This window comes from Apostichopus japonicus, chromosome 21 (genome assembly GCF_037975245.1).
Source record: "Apostichopus japonicus isolate 1M-3 chromosome 21, ASM3797524v1, whole genome shotgun sequence".
NCBI classification, from domain to species: domain Eukaryota; kingdom Metazoa; phylum Echinodermata; class Holothuroidea; order Aspidochirotida; family Stichopodidae; genus Apostichopus; species Apostichopus japonicus.
This window is the reverse complement of record NC_092581.1, coordinates 15,282,970-15,310,035: the sequence shown is the minus strand read 5'-3', so window position 1 is coordinate 15,310,035 and position 27,066 is coordinate 15,282,970. Positions and strand designations below refer to the sequence as shown.

At 39.2% G+C, this 27,066-nt stretch overlaps 1 protein-coding gene across 1 annotated transcript in view; it reads left to right on the top strand.

Moving 5' to 3' along the window:
- Positions 1–26,666, top strand: part of LOC139962615 (sperm-associated antigen 17-like) — a 39,934-nt gene extending 13,268 nt beyond the window's left edge. The window contains exons 15-36 of the mRNA XM_071962754.1: positions 261–454; positions 1,549–1,716; positions 2,699–2,810; positions 3,256–3,405; positions 3,713–3,856; positions 4,587–4,771; positions 5,310–5,430; positions 5,578–5,759; positions 6,992–7,133; positions 7,835–8,043; positions 8,423–8,567; positions 9,388–10,466; positions 11,338–11,570; positions 12,575–12,810; positions 14,173–14,286; positions 14,702–14,842; positions 15,584–15,733; positions 16,794–16,990; positions 19,352–19,612; positions 23,052–23,196; positions 24,037–24,177; positions 24,910–26,666. Of these exons, the coding sequence (XP_071818855.1) occupies positions 261–454; positions 1,549–1,716; positions 2,699–2,810; positions 3,256–3,405; positions 3,713–3,856; positions 4,587–4,771; positions 5,310–5,430; positions 5,578–5,759; positions 6,992–7,133; positions 7,835–8,043; positions 8,423–8,567; positions 9,388–10,466; positions 11,338–11,570; positions 12,575–12,810; positions 14,173–14,286; positions 14,702–14,842; positions 15,584–15,733; positions 16,794–16,990; positions 19,352–19,612; positions 23,052–23,196; positions 24,037–24,177; positions 24,910–24,938 (4,478 nt within the window). The 3' untranslated portion in view covers positions 24,939–26,666. The remainder of the gene's footprint in view (positions 1–260; positions 455–1,548; positions 1,717–2,698; positions 2,811–3,255; positions 3,406–3,712; positions 3,857–4,586; positions 4,772–5,309; positions 5,431–5,577; positions 5,760–6,991; positions 7,134–7,834; positions 8,044–8,422; positions 8,568–9,387; positions 10,467–11,337; positions 11,571–12,574; positions 12,811–14,172; positions 14,287–14,701; positions 14,843–15,583; positions 15,734–16,793; positions 16,991–19,351; positions 19,613–23,051; positions 23,197–24,036; positions 24,178–24,909) is intronic.
- Positions 26,667–27,066: the final 400 nt, after the last annotated feature.

Genomic DNA, 27,066 nt, shown 5'->3' with positions numbered 1-27,066 from the left:
ATGGAAGGGGCATCAGCAAGGAGGCTAAAAAATGGACTTCACATTTTGGGGTTTGAATTGAGATTCAAAACCAGTGACCATGGACTAAGGTTTAACTAATTTTAAATAAATTTAAGAAAAAAAGAAACGAAATGTAAGTAAATTTTAAAAAAAACTTTTAAAAAAAACTTAATTTTTTTTTTTTTTTTAACTAAAAAGTAAATTTAAAAAAAAACCTGAAATGTTCGTCCCGTTCCATTCACTGTACCTCTGTTTTACAGGTAGAAGCAGTGAGAGCCCAGCACCAGCCGCTAACCTGGACCCTAACAGTGGTGGATTTATGAGACCAAACTCCATGAAATCCTGGAAGGTTGAACATGACAGACAAGTAGCTGAGGAAGAAAAGAAGAAACAGGATAAAGATAAGAAGGGGGGCAGAAAGAGTGCAAGGTCACGATCCGCATCTCCCAAGAAGGTAAATACATTTAAGGAGTGTTAGCTCAGTGGTTAACGCCGGTGCCTTTCAATCATAAGGTCCCGAGTTCGAGTCACTCCAAGATTAATGTATGTCGTCCAGTTACAGAGTTGTTGACAATTGACAATTCATAATCATGGACTTCGGTCAGCTTGCGGCTTTGATAAGCCAATGATGGCTTCTTCGCGAGTTCCTGCTTGCAGGAGGATAAACAATACATACATACACACACACATACATACATACATGCATACATACATACATACATACATACATTGTTTGTTTGTTTATGAAGCCATTTTAACCTCTGACCCTAATTTTAAGGAGCCAGTTAGTATATGATCTATTCCTCAGGAGAAGTATTGTAATGTATGCATTGTGTATTGTCAAGTTATCCAAAATGGTTCAGTAAACTGCTTTTTCTTTTTTAACTGTTTAAAACAGTATTGTCTAAAATTAAACTATAAAAAATCATGATTTTGTTTTTTGTTCTTTGGGAAGCCATTTATGCAGTAGATATAGTAAATAATGTAAGTTTAATTGAAATTCTTTGAATGCTTAAACATGGACCAACAGAAAAAACAAAATACTGTAAAGATGAAAATTGTTAATATTAGTTGAAGATGAAAGCAAACAGTAGGTATCCTTGTAGATACTTAGTTTACAATGCCAATGCAATATCAAGTAAATATGAAATCATATTTAAGTTAGTATTTCACAGTCAGTGGCAAATTTGTAAAAAAATATTTTTATTTCTACACAGTTTGAAAAACCCTTACATGGTGCAAAATAAAGCTGTGACATGATGCTGGATAAACACCCAATCCAGTTTAACTTAATCTACCCACATGGAGCATGAAAATCACCCTTCTTCCAGGAGCTAGGCATAATCACAGTTAAAATGCCATCACTTATATAAATTCGATGGTAGCTCAAACTTGCTAAAAAAAAAATTTTAAAAAGGACTTTTAGCTACTTTAGTTTTCATTCTTTTGGGGTTTAGCTTTCTTTCTTTGTTTTTTTTTGGTTCCAAAAATTAAGATAATTACTATGTGATGCTGATCAAGAGACATAATTTGTTTTTCCAACTGTAGGAGGATAAAGAAGACAAAGGCAAAGACAAGAAAGATGAAGGCAAGAAAAGAGGTGCTTCTGGAAGAGGCAGTAGGAAAGGTGATAAGGAGAAGAAAGAACCAGCAGAGAACGAGGTTAAGGATGACGTAGAGGTAGAGCAGCCTCCCGAGCCCGAGAGATACTATCCCGTATGTATTTCATTTAACTATTTTCTTATTTTTTTTACTTTTGTTATCATCAATGTGATCAGAAATTTGCTTATGGTTTGTAAACATAAATTCTGTCATTTTTTAATGATATTACACGGAAGAGCACTTTGCGAGTACATGTACAAGTAGCAAAACAGATAGGGTGAAAGGGAATGGAAACGAAAAAAAGCCTAATTGAGTAAATCATGACATAAGGAAAAGGCGCGCCACATCTCCACAAAAGTAATTTTATGTCTTCTTGATCTGCAAGTTCTGAAATAGTTAAACCTTTCAATACTAATTATGAATTTGAATTTAAAGGAAAACTCATCGATAATTTGATGTTTTGAATCCAACTAAATAGTGGGATGTTTCATATCATTGGTTTGACAGAATTTCTTCTTCCCCCAAAAACTGGACATTTTGCTGGTAATGAAGCCATCCTTGTCAGTTTAACAGTAATATCTATCTGTCCCAAGTCTTACTAACGTCACAGTCCCTGGTACATCTCTTATGACATTGTTGTGTGTCCTCGTTTCAATTTTGATGTTTGCCATGAACAGTAACTGACTTTTCTGTAGTGTTGAGCATTTTTCACGACAGTAAATATTCAACAAGATATCATATTGTAGGCAGATGTGTGTGTTAATGCAGTGAGAGATGTTACACAGCAAAAACTACCAACTACCTTTAACACTGCTTTGATATTTTCAGGTCCCCCAAGTATTCCTATTCATATCTACTATAAGAAGTGCTCCAATGTGCCCCCAACCCCTCCCCCACCCCCATAGATAGGAGAAATTTACTGTATTTCCTATAATTTATCACTTTTAAATTTCTGGTGGTTTGCCCATTACATAACCAGTTAAAGGCAATAGAATGATCATTACAATATTTCTGAGATTTTGAACAGTACGGCATTTTTTTTTGTGGAAATTGTGTTAAATAATTATTAGTTATGATATGGTTTTGTTTCCCACAGTTTGTCGGCTATGATGTTGGAAACAACATGATCCATGCCAATGGAACACTGACCAGTATGTTTCCCACGGAGGGTGGTCTTGTTTGTTGTGAGAAAACAGAATTTATCAACGGTAAATATCTTCTGCAGTGATTCGTTAGTCTTGTTCAAAGAAGGAGCTGGCTGTGAATGCAAAGATCAGTTAGCAACAGTAATTGTTTGTCTTTAACCCTATCAAATAGCAATGTCTTTGATAGAACATTTGCTTTATGCAAGCAAAGCAAGTTATTGTGATGCTATGTTAGTATGCCAGTATATCTGGCATCATTTGAAACTTCAGGATAGAATATTAGGAGAGTTATGGATCGGCGGAGGGGGGTGGGGAGGTGTTGCAGTCCTTTGAATTCATGCTACGAGTTGACTTAATTCATGCTTTAGATCACTAACAATTCAAGTATAACTATCATTAAAAATATATCAAACAAATTTGCCTTCAAAGAGGAAAGAATAATTAGTTAAAGAAAATAATGTAAGTATAACAAGTGGTAACTGAAGCTTTGTGTTGTCTTGACCAATAGGTGACCTCTTCGTCAAGACAACAGTCTTGAAAGACGGCCATGCCCTGACCGTCCATATACTCGATCCCAAAGACCCAGCTGAGGATGAAGAAAACAGGGACAAACCTTCACCAAATGACCAAGAAGAAGTTGATGCAACAGGGAGTGCAGGTAACAGAAATTACAAAAATTACTCAGTTAGGCATCCAGAGGTGTGGAGAGCCAACTCGGGCCCTGGGAACGATTATGTCACCGAAGAGTGACAAAATGTGAGATTTTGTCACTCTTCAAATTTCCTTATTATACTATAAATGTTAGAATTGTGTTTTCTAATCTCATATTTTTCTGGGGCCACCTGAATGACCCTTGACCTGGGGCCTTAGACTCTCCTGCCCCAGCCCTCTCCTCAGGCCTGTTGTTACATAGAGAGTTCTTTCAATATGTGACCATTATATTCTATATTTTCATGTCATTTTAGGAGAGAAGCAGGTCACTCCTCCAACAGAAGAACCTGTCCAGAAGCCACTGAGTAGGTTTGGGTCACTGACAGCTTCTCTGAATGATGGGATGGTTCTCTCCCTTAGCAGTTATGGAAAATATGGAGCTAACCCGCAGGTCACAGGTGAAGATAGCTTTCAAAATTGGACACATTAAGTCCTTTGCTAAGAAATGTGTTTGTGTAGAAACAAAATGGCATAACTGTTCGTCTAAGTTAGTGCTTCGTTGATTAACAGGGATAATATGCTGCTGTATTGAACATGTGATTTCTTTGTACTTGAATAAAAAACAAGTACTTGTCGTGACTTTTATGCACCATTTGTAAGTAGAAAGTATTATGTAATCTCAGTTTACTTCAAGCAAATATCTTCTAGATATGATAGCAGTTTAGTGCATTTCGATATCAGTTTTTTCAGCTCTCTCGTTTGCATTTTCCGTCTAATCCAACTCTCATTCTTATTAACTGAACTGCCTGATGAATATTTTAGTCTCTGATATATTAGCATTGGTCTATTCCTGACAGCATATTCAGTGACCTTTTTTAGTGGATGTATCTATTTTAGGCTGTGTGCAAACACTTTGATTGCAATTAGAATTAACAGCAATGCCAATGGTATATGTAATCATGTGTTTGGTGCAGTGAATGATTCAGAATATTGGAGTGTTAACACTGATAACACTCCAATGTTAACACATTGGAGTGTTAACAGTGTTAAAACTCCAATGTAAACAGTGTTAACATTGGATATACTCAGATAACTTCTTCTTAAGATCTGATTGTATGCAGTGTATTTACATCTTTTGACATATGGACTTTTTTTTTTATGCTTAAACTTTCTCTATCTCTTTTTCAGAGGAAAAACCCCTGGAAGAGATTGAAATTCCTCCAGTTGCTAGTCCATCCCCTCCTCCTCCCACATCCTCTCCTAAAGGAGGGCGTGGAGGGTCAGGAAAGAAGGGTAAGAAAGGGGCACCAGCGATGTCTGTCGTGGCCGAATCAGAGAAGGCATCACAGAAGATCAGTGAACCTCCCAAAGAGGTGAAGATTTTTTGTTAAAAAATGTAGAATGAAGTAAAAAATTATCCTCTATTGATCTCAGTGAAAATTCTTTCTCTTTAATTCTGCTTTCAAAGTAATTGGTGAGATGTACTGTCCCAGTTGCAACCAACTTGAAGCGTAAGCAAAAGGGTTTTGAAAACGTCCTTCTGCAGACCTGAAAGTGAGGTGTAGATTTCCCTTGAAAATTTCGAATTCAGCAATCCAAAGTTGGTTTATTCGTTGAGTTATAATCCCCCGCACCACTATTGAAGGCAAGGAATGATGGACAGAATCCTTCTTTTGGACTTCAGTGTATGGCTATATTCATCAATATAATTATAGCCAGAATTATCTGTTAAATCTTCTGACTGGGTAAATAAAAATAAAAGCATAATATTTGGGGCCGGGGTGGGGGGGGTCATTTGAACATGTTTCATCCGAAATTAGTTCCGTTGAATATCATTAATTTGCATGTGAATTCTGTGTGATTGTGTTAAAGCGAACTGACATAGATACCGTTTTTTTATTTTGTTAACAGGAAGAAACCAAGCCACCAGAGCTTGCTCCAGCAGAGGAACTAAAACAGCCTCCGTATCAGCAGCTATTTATATCTTGTCCTAATGGGCTACACGTTAGTTACATGTTGGAAAGCATGGCAGGTAGGCAACTTCTTAGTTTCTAATAAGACTAATAAAGATCAACTTTCTGCACTGTATGAATATTTATATATTCAAATATTTCATTATCTTTTAATTTAAAAAACAAACGAGGGTTGTTAAATTTTTCATACTTTTTTTTTCAAACAGGTGTTAAACCTCTGAGTGAAGATGACCCTGGTAAGATGCTTATTAAGCAGAGTTACCCCAGCAAGACGTCTGGCAAACAACCCTGTGAGGCACCAATACAGAACCCTGCCATGGGAGAGAAGTGTCGTTACGTAACCAAGGAAGGAGCAGTGATTAAATTAATGTTGGACGGCAATACCGAGGTGAGAAAGTAGTTGAAACATTTCTTGTAAACAGTCATTTTGTGGCACTTTCTTCAAGAGGCTTGATAGTTTTACAGTCCCCCTTCCATCCCCTCCCTTTCCCCAATCTAAATAAAGAAATGTTGGGGTAAGCATGCTACCCAAGTATAATATTAATAATATTGAGAATTTATAAAGCGCAGACATATCCACTGATAACGGTGCTCAAGGCGCATCACAAGATCACACTGATCAACGATAACCTGTCAAACACAGAGACAATCCCTCCACATGGCAGCAGCTAAACAGCGCCCAACTGACAGGTTATCTCACAGGTCCCCCCATTTATACACCTGGGTGAAGAGAGGCAATGGAGATAAAGTACCTTGCCCGAGGACACAACGTGATGATCTGGCCAGGACTCGAACCACTGCCTTAAACCACTTGACAAACAACGCTCTCAATGTATTTATAATTATACTGGATAATATTTTAAATTGTTACACTTCTGAATATAGACAGAAATGAGGTAGCATTGTTCTCACAAGATGGTCAAATATTTAGTAAAGAATCTTATGGCTAGAAAGGGACTTGCACCAGTGACCTTAAGTCTACAAGACCCATGCTCTCTACCAACTAAGCTATCCAGCTCATAGCTGACGGCAAACCCTACATATCCATTCCTATGCTGACAGGTTATCTCACAGGTTATCTCACAGCGCGACGAGACTTTATTGTAAGTTGCACTATATAAGAACTGTTAATTATTATTATTATTATGCTGGGCCCGGGGGGGGGGGGGGTGGGGAGGGGGTTAGCAGCTAGAAGCCACAGACTTGTATTTCCTTGTTCTTTTCTGTCAGTTTTCCTGTTTTCTTTGACTTTTTTATAATTTCCTCCCAGTCAGTTAATTTTCTGTTGTTCATTCACTTATACCAAAAACTTACGATAACTAATAATGAAACCACTGGTATTACAAAAGAATTTTTTCAAGTTAAGATCTGGTATCCATTATTTTGCAAGTAACAAGTTTTTCCAAGGAAAATGTTGCTATCGAGTGGAAGTTTATTTAAAGGTGAAGAAATTAGAAATTATATTTCAGCTTAACAATAATTCACAAGAATGATTTACATCTGTTTATTTTTCAATTGTAAAACCTTTTAAGACTTAAGAGTCATTAAGATTTACATTTTCCATGCCATCATACATTGCAGTTATTATTATTGATAATGTTGATACCGTTTCACTTACAGGTTCTCTTCCCCACTGGGGCTGTTAGTAGAGGTTACCCCTCCCAGGTCATGGATGGACCCGCTAGCCCCACTCAGAGCCGTGATGCATCACCCCAGAGAGACGGTAGCTCGATGAGTAATCATCTTGGTGAAGGAAAGAAAGGTAGGAGCAAGATTTGAATTTTTGAAGGGCAAAAAAAATAGACAGGAGAAAGGTTTATAAATTATGGCATTCATTAGAATTGACAGCTAGTATGTGCAGGCTACAAGTCTTGAGCTTGTTAACTGTTAAGGTCGCATATTGCAGAAAAATCACACAAGGATTATGAAATAATATACATTTTCTAGGTTAGATTGGAAAATAGCATTTAGTTTTTGTTGATTTAATTCAAACATGGCAAAGAACATACAATAATAAAAAATAATTTTTTTTTTTAAATCGGTCAAAATTCCAGAGATGAATGGGTTTTTTTCTTAGACCAATCATTCCCTAGACCGATTTTCTGGTGTTTGTCTCTTTTGTGGTATCTTTTGGAAGATAATGCAAATCAAACACTGAGAAATCTATATAAACCTTATCGCACAAGTGTTTCTCTTTTGAGATATACTTTACACGATACAATGTTCATTTTGACGGGTACCATGCAGATGGATGCCAGTACACAATACTAGTCCTGGTGCTTCTCACGGTAGGAGAGGGGAGGGGGGGAAGGGTGGGGGTAGTGCTCTTCACTTGAATGACAAAATATCTCATTTTATACCGTACAATCAATTGACCCTTACTAGTGCTCATTAATGTAGAATACATCAGAAATTTTCGTTTTAAATCTCAAAATTCGTCCATTTATTTCATTCTTCGTAAAGGTAACATGAAAACGTCTGGAAGCAAAGCTGGTATGGCAGGTGGTGTGGACTCCCTGAATGGTGACGCTGGTGTCGGAGATGGAATCATACCCTTCGAATGGGTCACGACCACTGTCACAGGGGATCGTGTCAGTACCAAGACAGGGGATTCCCCACTTCAGGAGGGCGCTGTGATGCTTTACTTGGCCACAGATCCTGTGACCGAAGAGGTAACACAGTTTTTTTTTTTATGCGACCGTTTAAAGAATGATTTGATTTCAGGCTGAATTATTCAATTTAATGCTCTCATCTGTTTACTGGAGATATTACTTTCCTTTTTTATTAAATGGGATCCAAAATATTTCCTTCTCACCCAAGCCCCTCCCTCTAAACCCCCCCCTTCCCCCACAGGATAAATATTTATTCAAATCAACCATCAGAGGTAAATAACATTTCCATATTTTGTTGTCCCAATATAGTCATCTTAATATCACACTATTCTTGTATGTCGGCAAATCTCATCTCTCGAGTTACGTTTTTCTTTGCAGTTAAACTTGTTAATATTTCTTATTACAAGGAATTAATTCTCCTTTTATCTCATGGATTCAGGTCATGACAACAAGGGAGGATAAGGTCATTATAGTAGAGAGACCAGACGGGACCCGTATCGTGGACCACAGCGACGGCACGAGAATCACATCTTACGCTGTTAATTTAGAGTACAGAGAAAGCAATGGGCAGGAAGAGGAGACAGGTCAGTAAGCCCCAAAACAGTCTACAGTTGGGGGGGTGGGGGTGATTTGTAAGCTGAGATGTCAAGGTTCGATTCCTGCCTAGTTCATTACGTTACGTCCTTGGGCAAGATGCTTTATCTCAATTGCCTCTCTCCACCCAGGGGTTAAATGGGTACCTGTGAGGTTTAACTTGTCACTGGGCGCAGAATATAACTGCAGCCGCCTGGAGGGATTGTCTTTGGGACAGGTTATCATTGACCAGGGGTAACATATCATCTGTAAAGCGCTTTGAGACCTATTGCTGGTATAAAGCGCTATATACAAGTGGAATGTTATTATTATTAAGGACAGAGTTTCGTTGGTCATGGGAAAATTGGGAAAAGTCATTTAAGTTTTAAATAATCAATTTCCAGGCCTGGAAATGTCTCGATAATTAAAATTCATTTACAAGTCTGTGTCCTCCTGTCCAAAGTTTGTCGGACATGAAACTTTTATCCCAAATGTAATTTTTTTATAAACTTTCTTACCTACTTTGGTTGAAAACTTCAACTGAAGCCAATATCTATAAAAGTCCAGTTAAGTCGGTCTCACCTTATTGTAACATCTTCTGCTCCGAAGCTTTGGAATTCCTTCCCTCAGCATATTTGATACCGCTACCTCGGTGAGACTCTTTTATAGAAGGATTAAAGACGCATTGTTGTCATGATCGTCATCATCATCGTTAGTACTATTATGTATTACCAAAACAATGTATTTTTAGAATTCCCTTTTGCAACTTTTTAACCTTTTGATAAAAACGTCTTTTAATAATGTCCCTCACTTTGATTCTGACTTCCACAGGAGAGATGGCCCCCGTCAAAGTCCGTAGCCTTCGACAGGTCAAAGTCGAATGTGTCGGTTACGCTACAGTAATATTCAACTGTGAAGACAGCATCGCCACGACCATCTTTGGCAACGGCACTCAAGTGATCGCCATTCCCGACGGGTCGTACGAAGTGCTCCACCACGACGGCACCAGGATGACCGTCGGAGCCGACGGGTGCGTGAGTCTCATCCCCAGGACCACGGAGGGCAATGACGGCGCGTCTCCCACGCCTGCCGTGTTCGTCTTACAGCACAAGGAGAAAATCATCTGCGACGTCAGGGAACCAGGAGGAAATAGATTCTCGATAAACTGGAAGGGAGAAGTCACGTCAGAAGTGAATAATGAGACTGAGAACAAAGGAGAAGATGAAGAGAAGGAAACAGCGGAGGAATCCGGTCGGGGAGATGGAGGACAAACTGAAGCAGAGAGTAAAGGCATCACCAAGCTAGAGGAGGAACGACACGGGACCACGTCTTATGTTCCCAGATTCTTTGTGATCCACGCAGACGGAAGCGGATTCGAGCTACTCAGGGAGCAAGATATTCGCAGTTATTTCCAACAAGTGCAGATGGATCCGACCACGGCATTCATCCAGGAACCTCTGGCGGATCATCCAGACATACAGGGATTGACGGTCATGAGACCCTACCTCGGTAACCCCTCCGACACCTGGCGTCTGAAGCCAGACGAGGCTAACATCGTACCGCCGAATCTCAGACCCAGAGATTTCTCGGGTCTTCCTTCTAAGGAGAGCAAGAAGCCCGGTCCCAAATTTGGCACCAATGTTGGTAGAGGGCTGGCAATCGGGTCCAGGGAAGATCCCCCTCAGCCGACCCCGGCACCTCAATGCCCTCGCTACCTCCAACTGCGACAGTTCACCCAGTACAAACCTCTGGATGCCGAGATGAGGAGAGAGATGAGAGATTGTCTGGATAGACATGCAAGAGATGTCGAAGAGCAGGCAAGAAAGGATTCGGAACGAGAATTGAAGGACCCCAGGAGCGAGGAGGAGAAGATACTGGCAGGGGACCTGTTGGCTCAGATACTGGCTCAGGTTTGTCAACATTTGATGCATTAAGTACTTGACTTATTATTGACTTAATTGACAAAACATTGACTTAATATTGATAGATGGGAGGATGAAAGAAAGTGCTGTGGTATTCTGGGAATGCTGTGAACAAGGAATAAGTCAAGTGGAGGGTTGAAGGAAAAATTCATTTGTTGAAAGATAAGCCGTTGTCAGAGGGTGCCCTCTAACATTCAGTGGCTACTTTTGATTAAGAAATGGAAAACAAGTTTGAGCTCAAAACCTGTTTTGTAGGTTGGCCAGGGTTCATCTAACTGTCAGACAGTTTTAGGATAAAAGTGTACTAATTGCTGTAAACAGCTTTTTTTTTTACCAAAATTTGTTTGAAGACTATGCAACAAAAGGATACATTATTCACAATACAAGAAGACACCAGAGTATGTACTGCACACAACCTGTTAAATTTACTTACAAGGAGGTTAAAAATGTATAATAGATATTAATATCTGTTTGAGTATGGGTGTGTGATATTGAAGAATTGAATCTCTCCAGTGAGAATTGTTGCCCCCAGATAAAACTGTAGCAAATGAAAAAGAATGAAACAGAGTGATCTATTCATGCATTTTTGCTATGTTTTTGTTATTGTAGCAAATGTCATAAGTTAATCATATCAAATCTATTCTCTCTGTACTTTATGCATGATTTACTAAGCAAACATTATGACCCAATCAAACATGTTTCAAAGCTGTGGAAGGATTACAAAATTTCTTCCTTGTCATATTTGGATCCTATTCTCAGTTCTTTTCCTTCGTTGTTTCCCTCCATCATTTATTAACTCGTTTATTTTGATTTTTTTTTTAAATATAAATGTTTTCTTAATTATCATGCTGGTTTTCAGGATGAACACCAAGATACAGTAATAGCAGATGGAGGGAATGAGGACAATGTCACCTCAGACAAGCAAACATCAACAACAGCAGATAAGGATATATCAGCAGCCAAACCAACAGATGTTGAGGGGGATCCTAAAATATCCAAAGGGCTATATGAGTCTGCCACTGCCCCGCCTCCCCTTCCACCTCCACCAAAACCTCACAATAAATACACAGAGGATGACTGGGAACGAGTGAGGTGAGTGTGAATGGCACCCTGGTAGGTTGGCAGGAGGGGGAAGGTTGGTAGGGGAAGGGAGAAGGTTGGCAGGGGGAGGAGGTTGGCAGGAGGGGGGAGGAGGTTGGCAGGAGGGGGGAGGAGGTTGGCAGGAGGGGGGAGGAGGTTGGCAGGGGGGAGGAGGTTGGCAGGGGGTGGGAGGAGGTTAGTAGGGGAGGAGGTTGGCAGGGGGAGGAGGTTGGCAGGAGGGGGAGGAGGTTGGCAGGAGGGGGAGGAGGTTGGCAGGGGGTGGGAGGAGGTTGACAGGGGGTGGGAGGAGGTTAGTAGGGGGGAGGAGGTTGGCAGGGGGAGAAGGTTGGCAGGGAGGGGAGGTTGGCAGGGGGAGGAGGTTGGCAGGGGGAGGGTTGTCATTCGAATTATATTGCTCATTCTCATTATAGGATACGTCATCTCACTCTAAATATATTTGACATTTTATAATGTCAAGAGTTTTTAAGAAGTATGTAAAGGATATATTAAAGTCATTAAGGTCATATAGGTCATAAAGGTCATTAGTATTAATATGCTCAAAATATGCTAGCAAGTCAAATAATGGTCACCCATGCTACAACTTTAACAAGTAAAGTGTTTTTTTCTAACTTGCTGAGGCAATTAATATAAGATCTTATTTACTGCTACTGGATATCTGGAAATAATCTGGAGATTTAGACCAGCTCTCACCTCTTTGTTATACTCACAGATATTTAATATGTAAGTAAATTAATTACCCATCTCCATTCAATTGACTAATAATGTCAAGTTTGTTAGCCAGACAGTTTGTTTTGTTTAAAGTGTCAACCATAGACAAGCGTAAGTAAATATCAATCTATAAACTATTCAGCAAATAAATCTGACGATTTGCGATGTTATTCGAACGATTACAGAGTTAAGAACTCTTGTTAAATCGGGTTTACGGCATGGAAAAACAAAAATCTTTCCAAATTCAAGGAAATTTATTCTTTCTCTCTATGCCATAAATTTTTTAGATTGGAGTTGAAGGAAGAACAGGAGAATCGTGCGGCTCTCAGAAATGGTGAAGTCCCGCCTTACTTTGAAAGTCAGTGGGGAAAGAGTTTCCTCGCTGCGCAATCAGCTTCGTCTTTAAGTAATCCAGATATGGAATTACTCAGCAAGAAATTAGCTGAAGGTTCTAAACAGGGAACTCAACCACCATCTAATAGTCTCCCTAGTACCCCAGGGAACACCCCAGCACCCACCCAAGGTGATAACTTTATTTCTTTATTTTTAAATCTAAAACCTAACCACCATCTAATAGTCTCCCTAGTACCCCAGGGAACACCCCAGCACCCATCCAAGGTGAGAACTTTATTTCTTTATTTTTAAATCTAAAACCTAACCACTGTCTAATAGTCTCCCTAGTACCCCAGGGAACACCCCAGCACCCACCCAAGGTGAGAAATTATTTTCTTTCTTGTTAAATCTAAAACCTAACCACCATCTAATAGTCTCCCTAGTACCCCAGGGAAACCCCAGCACCCACCCAAGGTGAGAACTTTATTTCTTTATTTTTAAATCTAAAACCTAACCACTGTCTAATAGTCTCCCTAGTACCCCATGGAACACCCCAGCACCCACCCAAGGTGAGAACTTTATTTCTTTATTTTTAAATCTAAAACCTAACCACTGTCTAATAGTCTCCATAGTACCCCAGGGAAACCCCAGCACCCACCCAAGGTGAGAACTTTATTTCTTTATTGTTAAATCTAAAACCTAACCACCATCTAATAGTCTACCTAGTACCCCAGGGAACACCCCAGCACCCACCCAAGGTGAGAACTTTATTTATTTATTTATTTATTTTTTTTTTAAATCTTAGACCTATGAAAATATGTCGTTTGTAACCTGCGATTTTTTCTTCTTTAAACATTACTTTGATAACACAGTTACAATAACAGCTTTTGTTTTTTATCTTTGGTTTATTTATATACAAATCAGGCTAGTGTTTATAACAGAGCAAGTTTTATAATTGGAAACTGGAGAGGAGAAAATTTTTCTCTCGCTAGAACGGAAATTCGCACCAGTGACATTATCGGGATTACAGTCCCTGTACTGTACCTACTGAGCTATCCAGCCCTTGGTTGGTTGTAATCTCTGTATAACCATCATTTCCTTACTTGCCATGTGGTGGTGCCATGCAGAATCAGACATATTATGGTGCATGTTGTGTAGCCGAAGATGACACCTGAAAAGTTTTATTTTTCACATTTTTGACCACTTGAAGACAGAAAAAACAAGTTGTTATATGTGAACTAGGCAAAGCTTTGCCACATCTTCCCTGAATGTGTAAGGCCTGAGGTTGGGTTATTAGTAGGCAAATATTAGTAAACTGACTTTATGGGGGTACTTAGTCCCTGCTGTACAAACATCAGTACAACAATCCAATAAGAAAAATTGTGGACACATCTTTGCCTGGCAGGAAAACGTTACCTAGTAAAACATGATCAAGTTGTTTCCGGTATATCTTTAGTTTCTTCTCGAAGACACCCCTATAAATAAACATGGAAAAGATGTCATCGAATTGAGGTCATTTATAAAAAGGACCTTTTTTTTAAACTTTTGACAGGTGGTGGAGATGTAGGTTCTATTGTTGTTGAAGACATTGATAGTCCCAATGGCCAACCCACTAAAGCATCCTCCTTGCTGACCACCAGAGAAGAGGTTTCGCCTCTCATCCAAGGTAAGAGTAATCCCCAACTCCCATCCCTATTTCCCTCCCCATTCCCAACCTGCCCCCTACCAACCCTCCCTTTCATTCACCAATAAACACATCATTTTTAGGTTGGTGGTTTGTTTTACATCAAAACTATGAAGGTGAGTAAATAGCATTCACACTACAGAATATGAGAGCTCCTGCCCTGCCCCTCTGCCTCCCCCTCCCCCTCCCCTTCCTCTCTGAGCAAAATATCTGATCATGCATCTTGGGCTGGCATTTCAAAGGTTAATTTGAGAGCTGTAATGTTTGCTTGTATCGTATCTTCAACGGGTAATTGAAACTTGATTACTTTTTCAAGAAATTTGCCAGATATTCTTAATCAGGTGATAAAAACCTGTGCAAATATAGAATACTTAAGATACGCATACTTGTTCAACAGGATTGACCGCCAGCCCATCTGATGTTCGTCCAACCAATCCAACACCGGGTCATGCCGATGGAGTTGGGACACCCACTCAAGTCAGGCCCACGAATCCAACACCTGCTCATGCCTCCCAGGCACAACCTATAAATAGACCAGGTAAGAATTAAATTTGAAGCTATCAAATCTATAAACAAAAACAAAAAAATCTTTGAATAATTTCCCCAGTGAGTTTTTCCATTTACGAATGACACACGCAACTTTTGAGGACACTTTCATTTCCTGATTCCACTTAATTAAAATATTTGTTGTAGATAAAAACCTGGATGCAAGAATAAATTTTAGACTATTTGTTTTATAAATAGCGTTATTTATTGAGAAAACAATTTCAATAGATTGAATATGTTTTAATTCTTCTTGCTTCAAATAGTCCATAATTAAGATATTTTTATGCAAATTTTTATGACCATTACATTTGAATGTTAGTTATTTTAATTTTATTCTAGTCAGTTAAATTTCATAAAATCTATAAAAATTTATGTTTGCCAGATTTGACCATATGGAAGTCAAATTGTAAATGTTGCTTGAACAGCAGTTTCTAAAGTTTGTGTAAATGTTCTTGAAGTTTTGTGTCTTTTTAATCTTTCCTCTTTTTTCGAAATCCTAATCATATACTTTCAATTCAGTTCTGTAATTTCCTTGAAATAATCCATTTCTTCTATTACACCATTTCTTTGTTCTACTATGTAATTAATATATTGTCTTTCAGTTTGACTTTTTGCTCTTTTTAATTGCTAAATAGACCACCCTTCTTACAATATTATCTAAGTAATTCATATCTTTTCACTTTATTTTGCATATGGAATGGATTTTTCACCCGGGAATTGTTTTTATCGATAGGTAACCCAACCCCTTCTACCGAGTGTGATGTGCCAAGCCAGAACCTCCCCAGTGACACCCCCTCTAGTTATGCATCGTTCCCAAATCACCCGTCCACCATCCCAGAGCAAGTAGAGGAGCGAGAGGAGGGCAACGGAGGGGATATTCAAGGTAAGAGTGTATCTATAAGGGGGGAGTGGGGAGGGGGGTGGTGGTGAGGGGTGAGGGGAATTTACCAGTGAGGTGTCAGATTAAGTCAATTACAGTCAACAGTCAACAGTTATATGTGTACTTACTGCCATAGGATTCAACCAATGTATGTATGAAAAGATGGTAACAAAATCAGAAGTTTATATGGAAATTATTTCTATTGCACAGCTTCTCTCTTTTAGCCAGTTTATTAAAAAAAAAATCCTGTTGTTGGCACATGTATGTTTGATTGAATGCATGTTTTCATTCCAAAAAGAGGTCAAAGAAATTTGTGGTGGAAACAAGACCAAACTTTGGGGAAAATTGCCCCTGACTTTGATGTGATGATTCGTAATTTTGAACAGATTAAAGCAAGTCTCCTTTTAACACTTTAAATCTTCCTGAACAAACCCAGTTTGAAATCTCTGTTCAGTTTACTCTTAGCTTGAGCAAGATAAAATAGTACTTTTCCTCCTCCCTCTTTATCACTGTAATGTTTAAAAGATGGGAGTTTGGCGTGAGAGACTGTAGATTTGTGAATATTTGTTGTGCAAAATACTCGACAAAAGGCAGTGTCATAGACGAGGAAAGTGTCTAGGTGTCTTCAAGATCAAGCAACTTCCAAGGTTTAGGGTTCCCTCAAGGTCTCTGGCCTATGGTTAAACACTTCCAGGAAGAAGCATTCTAGGAGTGTTAGCTCAGTGGTTAACGCCGGTGCCTTTCAATCATAAGGTCCCCGGTTCGAGTCACTCCCAGATTAATGTATGTCATCCAGTTACAGAGTTGTTGACAATTAACAATTCATAATCATGGACGTTAAATATGAATGTAAGAGACTGACTTCGGTCAGCTTGGGGCTTTGATAAGCCAGTGAGGCTTCTTCGCGAGTTCCTGCTTGCAGGAGAATCTAAAATACATACATGCAAACTAACTTTCTGTTCACAGCTTTTGCCTGCAAGAAACCTTTAATAAGTTGCATTAGGGCTAGTGAGGCTGTTAATCCTGCAGTCACTCGGTGATAAACGGTCTCTCTTTATTGTAGGTGAGAATATTTTGTCTAACTCAGAAGAGACACTACCTGCCATGCCTTCATCTGAAACCCTCATGGATATTGAGAAAGACAACCAACAACAAGATGGTGAAGCGGAATCCCTGAATAGGTCATCCTCCAGGAGGGTGCAGATAAGGTTACCTGCAGCCATACAGGGACAGAAACCAGGGGCATTACCTAACAGACAGGTAGGAAGATAGTACCAGTAGAGAAAGTAAGATTGATTTAAAGAACTGATGGATGTATGTATCTATTGATTGATGCTCATATATTGATAGATAGGAGGGTGCAGATAAGGTTACCTGCAGCCATACAGGGACAGAAACCAGGGGCATTACCTAACAGACAGGTAGGAAGATAGTACCAGTAGAGAAAGTAAGATTGATTTAAAGAACTGATGGATGTATGTATCTATTGATTGATGCTCATATATTGATAGATAGGAGGGTGCAGATAAGGTTACCTGCAGCCATACAGGGACAGAAACCAGGGGCATTACCTAACAGACAGGTAGGAAGATAGTACCAGTAGAGAAACTAAGATTGATTTAAAGAACTGATGGATGTATGTATCTATTGATTGATGCTCATATATTGATAGATAGGAGGGTGCAGATAAGGTTACCTGCAGCCATACAGGGACAGAAACCAGGGGCATTACCTAACAGACAGGTAGGAAGATAGTACCAGTAAAGAAAATATGATTGATTAAAATAATTGATGGATGTATGTATGTATTGAATGATGCTAATATATTGATAGATAGGAGGGTGCAGATAAGGTTACCTGCAGCCATACAGGGACAGAAACCAGGGGCATTACCTAACAGACAGGTAGGAAGATAGTACCCAGTAAAGAAAATAAGACTGATTAAACAATTGATGGATGGATGTATGTATCTATTGATTGATGCTAATATATTGATAGATAGGAGGGTGCAGATAAGGTTACCTGCAGCCATACAGGGACAGAAACCAGGGGCATTACCTAACAGACAGGTAGGAAGATAGTACCAGTAAAGAAAATAAGACTGATTAAACAATTGATGGATGTATGTATGTATTGATTGATGCTCATATATTGATAGATAGGAGGGTGCAGATAAGGTTACCTGCAGCCATACAGGGACAGAAACCAGGGGCATTACCTAACAGACAGGTAGGAAGATAGTACCAGTAAAGAAAATATGATTGATTTAAAGAACTGATGGATGTATGTATCTATTGATTGATGCTCATATATTGATAGATAGGAGGGTGCAGATAAGGTTACCTGCAGCCATACAGGGACAGAAACCAGGGGCATTACTTAACAGACAGGTAGGAAGATAGTACCAGTAAAGAAAATAAGACTTGAAATTAAACAATTGATGGATGTATATATGTATTGAATGATGCTAATATATTGATAAATTAAATATGCTTCAAATTAAATATCTGAAAACTGTGAAAGAAGTTGAAGAAATAGTTCCATCAGTTCTCTTCAAAAGGGAACAGTAGATTGGTATCTTGGACCAAGATGTCAAATTTCATGTTTCTGAATTCTTACATTTGCTTTACAAAAGTCATTTTCAAGACTCAAAATCCCTTCTCCTCTCTTTGGGATTTATCTGTGAAAATTGGGTAGTGTGATCTGACTTGCAACCCCCTCCCTCCCCCACTCTGCTGCTTACCGGGGCTGAGCTGACAGGCAAGCCCCCTCCCTCAGCTAGTGCCTTCTGGGGATGATCTGACTGGCAACCCCCCTCCCTCTGCTGCTTACTGGGACTGAGCTGACAGTCAAGCCCCCTCCCTCAGCTAGTGCCTTCTGGGGATGATCTGACTGGCAACCCCCCTCCCTCTGCTGCTTACTGGGACTGAGCTGACAGGCAACCCCCTTCCCTCAGCTGGTGCCTTCTGGGGGTGATCTGACTGGCATCCCCCTCCCTCCCTCACTCTGCTGCTTACCGGGGCTGAGCTGACAGTCAAGCCCCCTCCCTCAGCTAGTGCCTTCTGGGGATGATCTGACTGGCAACCCCCCTCCCTCTGCTGCTTACTGGGACTGAGCTGACAGTCAAGCCCCCTCCCTCAGCTAGTGCCTTCTGGGGATGATCTGACTGGCAACCCCCTCCCTCTGCTGCTTACTGGGACTGAGCTGACAGTCAAGCCCCCTCCCTCAGCTAGTGCCTTCTGGGGATGATCTGACTGGCAACCCCCCTCCCTCTGCTGCTTACTGGGACTGAGCTGACAGGCAACCCCCCTACCTCTGCTGGTGCCTTCTGGGGGTGATCTGACTTGCACCCTTCCCTAGTAAGCTCCTAAAAGCAAAAGACTTGTAATCCAGAGGTCACTGGTTCAGTTCCAGTTAGTACTTGCTCTTTTCCAATTTGTTTAACTTTCCAGTTTTCTTGTTGCCATTTACTTTAAGAAAACACAGAAGGTGAGTAATGATGAGATAAATAGTGGAGAACGGAGTAGTGTGTTACAGGCCTGTCTGTTCTAAGTCTTGTCAACTTAGCATAACCATGCACAGGTTTGTATGTAACATACTATTCCTTTGATCCTTTTCAAGTTCCAAGCTGTCGAAGAACCTGTACGGAGAAAGGTCATGACCTCGTCCCTGGCCGGAAGGACCACGGTGGGCGATGCCAAGATATCTACTAACAGAGGGTTTGAACTGGTACCAGGTGAAGTTTTCTTTGGGGAGTTGAGAGAGGGGTGTACGTATGCCATGGTCATTCATCTCAAGAATATCGGGATCGACTCTTGTAGGTACAAAGTGAAACAGCCCCCTCCTGCGACTGGCCTTCAAGTCATCTATAAACCTGGGCCTGTAAGTATATAATTACTTTCTAATTTCACTGCAACGAACCATTTCGAAGAATTTGAATGAACATACTTTCCGTGAAATCTTTGTCAAGGAGAGAAAAAAACTCACCAAAAACTTATCCTGCCATTCCACATAGTTTAATACTAATTGAAGTCATGAATATGCATTTTAGTTTATGATTGTGTAATTGAAGAAGAAAGCGAAGAAAACATTTTTTTATTTTAGAACCCTTGTAGATGAAATGTTATGCAATCAGCGACGTAGCCAGGAATTTGAAAGGGGGGGAGCACTTTTTGCGATTGATATGGATTTTCAAAGTTGTAGGCACGACTATCTGAGCGGAGCGCCACCATCGGTTGGCGCGGAGCGTACAAGAAAATTTTTGGTTTTACAAACCCCCCAGATGGCCGGAAACGGCCCTTCCCTAGTGTTCATTCTGGTTCCCTGGCCTCTTACTAACTTGAGACACCTCATTCAATATCACTTTTAAACCCAAAAAACAAACGAGTTAAAATAGTACGTAATTCAAAAATACATAATGTATTAAAATTAGCAAGGTACACAAGGGCGGCGGAAGCACTTTTAATCTGGGGGGGGGGGAAGCACCGACGTCAAAGGGCACTTTGCAGAAATTCGATTGGACTGATGCAGCCTGATATTTAGTACCCTTTATAAATCTTATTGTATTATCTTATTTGCGTATACACATCACTCCATCAACGCCCCCCCCCCCCCCCCCCGTCTTAGTAGTCTTACTTTTCAACTTCTGATACTTGTAGATACAAAGATAGGCCAGAAATGTCTTTGATACAACCATAGCCAGTATTTGTCTTTGATACAACTGTAGCTAGTAAATGTTTATCGAAAAGGCTGTTTTGGAACTTCGAACGCCGATTGTGACAACAACAGGCAACAAAGTGCTGCAGCTCTATACATACAAAGTCTGTTAATCAACGATAGGCTTATTTGACTGTGGAATGTTCTCAACTGAAATTTTATCGCGTAAACGGGTTCTTAACTAGATGTTAAAAAACTGACAAGATCGTATCCTAGTCTTTTTCGGCGGGTAGAGTATTGCATGAAACGGCACGCGATATGAATGGCAGCCTAGGTGACAGAAGAATAGGTCACCTAATTTAGCCATAATCTTGCTACGTTCATTTCAATAGTTTTTCCTGTCTAGACTCTTAAACTCGTCCAGCAAGCTTATGGATTTGAATTATGGGTGTTTTAATATAAAAGATACCTTGGCCAAAAAAAGTGTAGGCCCGGGCCTACAGTGCTACATACTTAGTTCTAAATTAGGATTAGATCTCTTACTGAAATATCGCTGACCTAATAAGGTGATCAAGAGTACAAGTTTTATGTAGAAAAAGGGCACATTTTTAACTTGAGGAAAAGTGGGGGCACTTGCCCCCTGTGCCCCCCGGTTCCGCCGCCCTTGAAGGTACATGTACAGAGTAGTCTTACTTTTCAACTTCTGATACTTGTAGATACAAAGATAGTCCAGAAATGTCTTTGATGCAACTGTAGCTAGTAAATGTTAAAGTTAGCCTACTAAGAGAAGGCGAGAGCTATCCGACGATTGCCATCTGATGCAATTTCTCAAGTGTTTTCTCAACTGAAATATTATTTGCGTAAACGGGTTCTTAACTACATGTTAAAAAACTGACAAGATCGGATCCTATAGTCTTTTTCGGCGGGTAGAGTGTTGAATGAAACTATCGTGCTACATACTGCCCTGATCATATGATATCAGTATCAGCAGATTTTGTTTCCTGTTTAAATTCTTTTACATGTTCTTTTACATAATATATCAGAAAGACAAACATAGTGCTCTTTTACAAGTTTTCCAGTAGGATGATTCTTGTTTATTGTCCAATGTCTGGACTTTAATACATTTGACGAACTTAACTGATGGACAATATAAACTTTCATATTTTGTAATACAGCCAGATATGCAGTGGCCTAAAAACAAATATCGTTATCGCAGTGTATTAGCAGTGTAATAATTATTTATAGGAAGTGCGTATCACGTACGATTGCTAGCTTAGCTTCATAACATGCTGTTCGTGCAACAACTTAGAACAACTCATTGAACGAACGTTGTCGACGTTGTTGTGCATACAGTTCGTGACATTCCATAGAGTGCGGTTAGGTAGGCAATATGTATTTTATTACGCAGTGGCCAACTGTAGGCTTGTAATTGGCTATAAGCTAAATTTAGCTAATTGCATCTGCCAAACTAAGTAAGTAGTTGAATCAGTAGGCGTGAATGTTACTACGATTACAATCGAGTTAACGGAGCTGACGAGTATTCAAGATCAAAAGAGCACTGACAAAATACCATGCTAAAAAAACGACAGTTTAAAAAAAAAAAATCGACACTGAAAGGGGGGAGCGGTCGCTCCCCCTGCTCCCCCCCTGGCTACGTCCCTGTATGCAATAGAACAAAAAAGTAGGTATAGTAGACAAATGTGTAATAGAAAGAAACCTTTGAAAGTCCTTGTATGTGTAATGTATTTTAGAAAATATACGATTAATATCAGGGAAAAATTAACAAAAATATATATGTATAGTTTCAAGTGCCCTTGTAATGTTAACTTTATAATATTAAGAAGACCTGATGTTAACCTGATGTTAACCTTGAAAGAAATTCCTGTTGGGTTCCAAACTTTGACCTGCTAACTTTTTTAAATTAAACAGATAATTGCAAAAGAGTATTCAAATTTAAGATATAATATCATGACTTGGGGGGAAAAAGATATAATTGAAGTTTTTTATATGTATTTTATGCTTTCATCCTTCTCACCTTTTCTTTGTGGATATTTTGCTTGCCTGAAATACATGGATTTGTTACTGATGTCATAACTTTAATTCATCCATTCTTAATACCTCATTATTCATTACCAGATCCACCGAGTTCACAGCCTAAATTTTTTTTTGTCATGTCATAGATTGAATAATCATAGTCTCCCCTCCTCCCATGATCATAGTCTACTTAAAGGCATTGAAGACTCGCCCCAAACCGCGTGCCGCCATCTGAAAAAGTTAACTTTCTGTTGCTTGCAAGTGGCGTTTTGTTCGTGTCGCTACAAAATGCAGACAGTAAGGAAACGTGATACCTTGTTATCTTTAGTTGGACCTGAGATGTCCATCGCTGTATCGTTTGTACACTGTGCTGTGGGTATTGACTGTAGCTGTATGTACTGACTGTACACTATTGTCTAATTACCGACGGTAGCAAGCTTTGTGTGTATTTTCTGGGATCGATGGTGGTGTTTAACACTTCTGTTTCACCTCATTCTAAACTAGGTCAATTTACCGGCATTAGACGTTCCTTTTTGCGCAAGTCTTCACACCCTTTAATTTACCTTTCAAAATGCATTTTATTTTTGTATTTACACATTTGTTTTTTTCTTCATCTGGTTATTCTTGACAGGTAGCGGCTGGTATGAAAGCAGAGCTTCAGATTCAGCTGTACGCCATCGCTGTCGGAGTGGAGGGTGAATCAGGGAGGGGCTCCATTGGCCATCACGTGGAAATCACCACGGAAACAGATTTCATCTTTTTACCTGTCTCAGCCTATATCCTTTTTCAGAATTCAGAAAAATACCACTGTCTTTATCTTAGTGGGAGGTGGGATTGGAGGATGGGAGGGTGGGGGTGGGAGGATGGGATGATAAGGTGAGAGGGTGGGGTGATGCTTGGGGTAGAGGAATGGGTTGTTGATATCTTGGGTATACTCTGAGATGATGCAAGATGCAGATAGCTTGTAAACATGTCTCAAAAACCTTATTACCAGTGACATTCACAGGATTTCAAAGGTAGGTGTGGTGGGGGAAAATTCTAAATATCCTTTGATATGGGTAGGGGCATGAAACTTTATGGAATGGCATCCTGGGCCCATAAGAATGGTCTAATTCTTCCACGACTGAATTTAAAAAACTCCTACTGAAGGTATTAACCCTGATTGACGACTCATATGAGAGTGGCCATGTATGAACCCCCTACCCCCCCTCCTCTTTGAGGGTGCCACTGGTTAATGCCACAAGTTTGATTCTCACTTCCTACCTTTTAATCCCATACATTCATGATTGCATGAATGTTATTAAAATTACTGAGAATCCTGTCAAGCAAATAATTAATTCCTGCGTCCCACCCCACATAGCTTGTTTCTTGTCACAAATGTGAAACTACATTTGGATTTGCAAAGTCTCGTATTTGTGTCAGCCAGTATACTGCATACCTGATAATCATGTGCTATCCTATCAGGTGACATTAACTCACAGAGGCGGTTAAAGGGAAAGAGAGAGAGGGTAGCCTGTAGGAGGGCCCTTCAGTTTTTCTCTTTTTTCTATAGTTCTGGACTGATTCAAATTGTCCCAAAATGATTAAATAGTTTTGAACCTTGACCTTTGAAACACATATCTTGACAGCCCACGAATATGACGAACAATGCAGGACCAAAGGTAGACCGTATCTGACTCCAGGAGCTCACTTACTGTCGAACAGACCCCCTTCAAGAGAGGGTATCATTAGACCAAGGAAGGAGCAAAACTTAAAGGGTGAGTGTGTCTCTTCCTCATAAAAACCTCATTCGTTTATAATTTTTGTCGTCTCCGTTTTGCTGAGATGAAAAATGTCGGTATCGGTTTCCTTATTAATTGTTACAAAATTTGTTACAATATTTTTTTTAAATTTTTATGGAACCTTTACTTCAGTGTCTCTTCCTCATAAAACCTCATTCATTTATAAATTTTGTCGTCTATGTTAGCTGAGATGAAAAATGTCGGTATCGATTTCCTTATAATTGTTACAAAATTTGTTACAATATATTTATTAATTTTTATGTAACCTTGACTTCAGAAAATATTTTTCACATCCAAGCCAAGTTACAAGCTAACAGTGTTTGTTTTATTTTGAACTCAACCAAAACACATTCTTTTAACTTCATATAAACAACACATCACCCTTGGTTGACATTCAATGCCATGTACATATATATAATGCATTGTTCCATGTCATGTGTTATTTTGAGGCCATGTTATGTCCCTTTGTTCTAATGAGTTTTGTGGTGCATCTCAGGAACTGACCTAATGGTCTGTGCATTAGAATTAGCAGCCCAGCCACTTCAATTGATGAAACCTCAGATGTTTATAAGACAATAAAAAGGGGATATTGAGCATTTCATTGATGTTGTTTCTAAAGTCATCCTGTAAAGTAATGGTACATTGTATTCAGTCAGAATAATTTGATGCAAATTTAGTTATTTTTTACTCTTTTTTTTCATTTCTCAGGAAACTTGACACAAACTGCAACACGTTGATGCCTTGAACTAGATTAATTTTAACTGCAATAAGCCCTCCGTCCACACAAGCCTTTGTTGATGAAGTGAACATCTATATATATATATGCTTCAAATTTTAACCAGTGTGTAAATAACAATCTGCATTGGAAATGGTTTATATTTGAAAAAAATCTAAAAAAGAGAGGTTTTAATTATATGAGTAAAAAATAAGTTTATTATTATTTCTTCTTGGCAGGGCATCACTTTGGTCACCTTTATTCCATTCTTGTGAAAGTTAATTTGTATTCCTAACCATAGCTATATGTATGTATAACAAGTATTGTATTATGTGTTGAAGCTGATGTTTGCTTTGGGTTGTATTATTCTGACCCGGCTCAGACTCATACATTATTCTTTATCCCATATTTCTCACTCCCTCCCAACCCCCCTCCCTCCACTTTTCAGGCCTTGGTTGGACCAAGTCATGTAATATTCACATACCCCTGAATAACCCTGAAATGGTATAAAGTGCTTAATTTTGTTCCTCTCCTACCTGCCTCCTACCTTAACTACATAACTGGAACACTTTAGCACTGGGCCCCACTTCTGAGGCTATGCTCCAATTCCCTTCCTTTGAAATCAATTTTTTTTTTTTTTTTTTGGCAATGGTTTGACTTTTTCAATGTTTTCAACATATTTCTGTTCTCCTTATTAGTAAGATATTGATCCATGACCTCCCAAAAACCACAAATTTTAGGTCCCAAAAATGTAACACATTGTTTGATTGGTTCATTTACAAACCTTTGAAAGGGGAAATAAATTAATCCTACATCAAATTATTCGGAGAATTACTACCAAAACAATTAAATAACTCTGATTTCACCTTGGCAATAATCATTTTGAGAAAGTTAGCTCATAAACGATTTGTGCACGTTCATCAATATTTTACAAACAAATTTTAAGAAACTCTTTGAATCATAAATGATTTGTTTGACATTTAAATGCCAGGTCAGTTCATTGGTGAGTTTTGAATGAAATTTGAAATGCTGTTTATCAACATTTCAATAAGGTTTCAGTCAGAATTGTGGAAAGTGAAGTTTTTATAAAGAAACATAATATGAGGTGCAGTGTTCATAGTTGTAGGAGGCGGAGGGGGATGCATTGCCCTCCTCACCCCACCTCCTCCCCCCCCCCACCACAATATTTCTGTGGAAATTCGGGCAATCTGCTGATATTGTTTCGGGCACTGCAAGTAAAAACTTAACTGCAATAATCTTGTTTGATGAGATTCAGTAGTTCTGTTAAATACTCAGCCTGAGGTAATAAGACTAACGTAATTCTAAGAATGACCAACTAATCTGACATCGATGTTTTCCAGGGTAGGCTAGGAGTGTGCAAATGAGTGCCTGAGGAGTTAAAGAGTCAGTATACCAGATTGGTGCAAGATTGTGGGTGCGGCATTTCTTTCTTGATTTAGCCCCGCTTTCCACCTATTGAGAGTATCTCTTCTAGCGCAGCCTCTTGTTGTGTCACACCGACGTCATCGTTAAGCAAAGATAACTGAAAAGAAAAAAAAATTAGTGTTCTTAGTTCCTTCATTGTTTAGCATTCCAGCTGTCCAAAGTACCTTGAAAAACAATTCCATTTAACTATTTCACTTTGATATGATCTTCTTTTGCAAAAGAACAAAAAATATTTATTTAAGTATGTGTAGAGAAGATGTTTGTAACTTGAAAGAGTAATCAAATATAGAAATCTCTCTATAAAGTACTTTGATTTCGTGTTATATTTTGCTTAATTCATGTACAGCTCTCTTTGGTGTTCGTTTTAAAGTGTATCCAGTCAAATAAGATACACATTTACATAGGAACTATTGTATTAGAGCACTTTCCATCCCATATCTTCCCTACCTAACATCAATCCATCCATAGCAAGAACAAATCTATTTTAATATATTTTAATCTTACCCATGAATCGTTTTCACTCTCCGTATTTCACTTTACACTCGTGAATGGAATGTTAATCCAATCTTACGCGTTTATATATATACCTTGGTGTATGGGCTACTTATGCACATACTGCTATAGTGTGTTCAGGGGCGTCGGATCCAGGATTATAAAAATTGGGGGGGGGGGTGGTGTCTTGCCCTGGGTCGCTATGGCCGAAT